The 1,685-nt window shown below is 37.1% G+C and overlaps 1 protein-coding gene across 1 annotated transcript; it reads left to right on the plus strand.

Moving 5' to 3' along the window:
* LOC134274707 (neuronal acetylcholine receptor subunit alpha-7-like) lies at positions 1-1,185 on the plus strand. Its single transcript, XM_062756957.1, has one exon. The coding sequence runs from the start codon at positions 1-3 to the stop codon at positions 1,183-1,185; it is 1,185 nt and encodes a 394-aa protein (XP_062612941.1).
* The last annotated feature ends 500 nt before the right edge of the window (positions 1,186-1,685 follow it).

Raw genomic sequence — 1,685 nt, forward strand, 5'->3', positions numbered from 1 at the left:
ATGCGATACCGAGTAGACCTCTTCCTTTGGTCGTTCTTAACTTTCTTGCTTAAAGAATGTTTAGGAGAAGAAAATGTGACTGCAGAAAATATAACATCATTGAGGAAGTCTTTACTGCGGAACTACGACCCTTATATACGACCCCGGAAAAACCAAGCTGACCCAGTGATCATTAAAGCTTCTTTTTACGTCCATCGCTTCAACGATATAAATGAAAAGGAGGAAACTGTTACCTTGCTTGGCATCTTAAGGATTCTTTGGAATGATGAATTCCTAGTCTGGAACAAAGAACAGTATTCCAATATAAGTAGCATAGAGTTCAGAACAAGTGACATATGGTGGCCCACGATTGCTTTAGGGAATCCTGTCGGAGATTTTGAGACTTTTCAGAATCCTTACAAGATTTTTCGCGTCTCATCTTCTGGAGAAATTGAGTGGTATCCTGCCGGGTTATATTCAGTTGTCTGTGAGCTGAATTTAAAGAAGTACCCTTTTGATACACAAACATGTGATTTTATTTTCTCTATTCTTGGATACCCTTACGATGATGTTATAATCAATGCGGAACCTAGTGTTTTGGAGGTACGGGGAACAACCGAGTGGAAAGTTGAGGCCGGCAGAGTTTCTGGTATGCCTTACGGGAAGACTGGCCTGACTGCTAGCTTCACATTACGAAGAAAACCATTTTTTGTGGTTCTGACGGTGTTGTTGCCACTCTCTTTGCTGTCTGTGATGAATTTGTTTGTCTTTCTTATTCCTGTAGAGTCTGGCGAGAAAATATCTTTTGCAATCACCACATTCCTGGCTTACTCGATATACTTGTCGGCCATTGGATCCTCTCTCCCTGCCAAAGACAACGTACACATGGTGGTATACATTGAAATACTGATGGTCCTTAGTGTTATTATGATGGTATTGGTCATTGTTCAAACCAGACTCTTCTTTTATTATGGCGAACATCAAATTCCATGCTTTGTTGGAAAAGCAGTGTCTGACAAAAATATCGAAAGATCACATTTGGATGACTCTAAAAACACGCTCTCTGTAGAAACTTCAAAACCATTGAAAACAAGAACATGGGCAAGTAGTATGGCGATTATTGATAAGGTTCTTTTTATCTTTTTTTCGTGTATTTTAGGATCAGTCAGTATCTATTATTTTGATTTGATGATGGCCAAATCTTAAAAGTTAATAGACTGATTTGGTAAGACTTCTTGTCCTTTGAAAGCTCAAACTCTGTATTTGCATTTTCTTTGAAATTAAAAAAACACAAGATAAGTTTGGCAGTTTCTGAAAAATACTTAACATGCATCGACACAGTGTTCAATAGACAGCTCATCTCGACCCATGGACTGAATCATTCTTGGAGACATCAGAATGAACAGATTGACTAATTTATCATTTATGGACAGATGATACAAAACCTTTACTTAATTTACACAAAAGTGGAATTTGAAATGAAAAATATTTGTATAGATTACTATGTATGGCTGCAGAAAGGTAGAATAGTGAGCATCATAGAAGTTTTACAATGTCATAATATTTTGGAAATTTATCAGTTGTATCATTTGAAACAAAAGTAAGCCCAGAAATATGTACCAATCCAGGCATCCAATTTTTGTTTGTTTAATCTGTCCTTGTACACAGAAACAGCACTCTAAAAACTCACTTCTCAGTACGTACTG

Source organism: Saccostrea cucullata, unplaced genomic scaffold (assembly GCF_032062105.1).
Source record: "Saccostrea cucullata isolate Sc308-1 unplaced genomic scaffold, CSIRO_AGI_Scuc_v1 ctg7758, whole genome shotgun sequence".
Lineage (NCBI taxonomy): Eukaryota > Metazoa > Mollusca > Bivalvia > Ostreida > Ostreidae > Saccostrea > Saccostrea cuccullata.

What these genes read in the sequence shown, in the direction of transcription:
- LOC134274707 (XM_062756957.1), top strand. Translation starts at nt 1, where the DNA reads ATGCGATACCGAGTAGACCTCTTCCTTTGGTCGTTCTTAACTTTCTTG.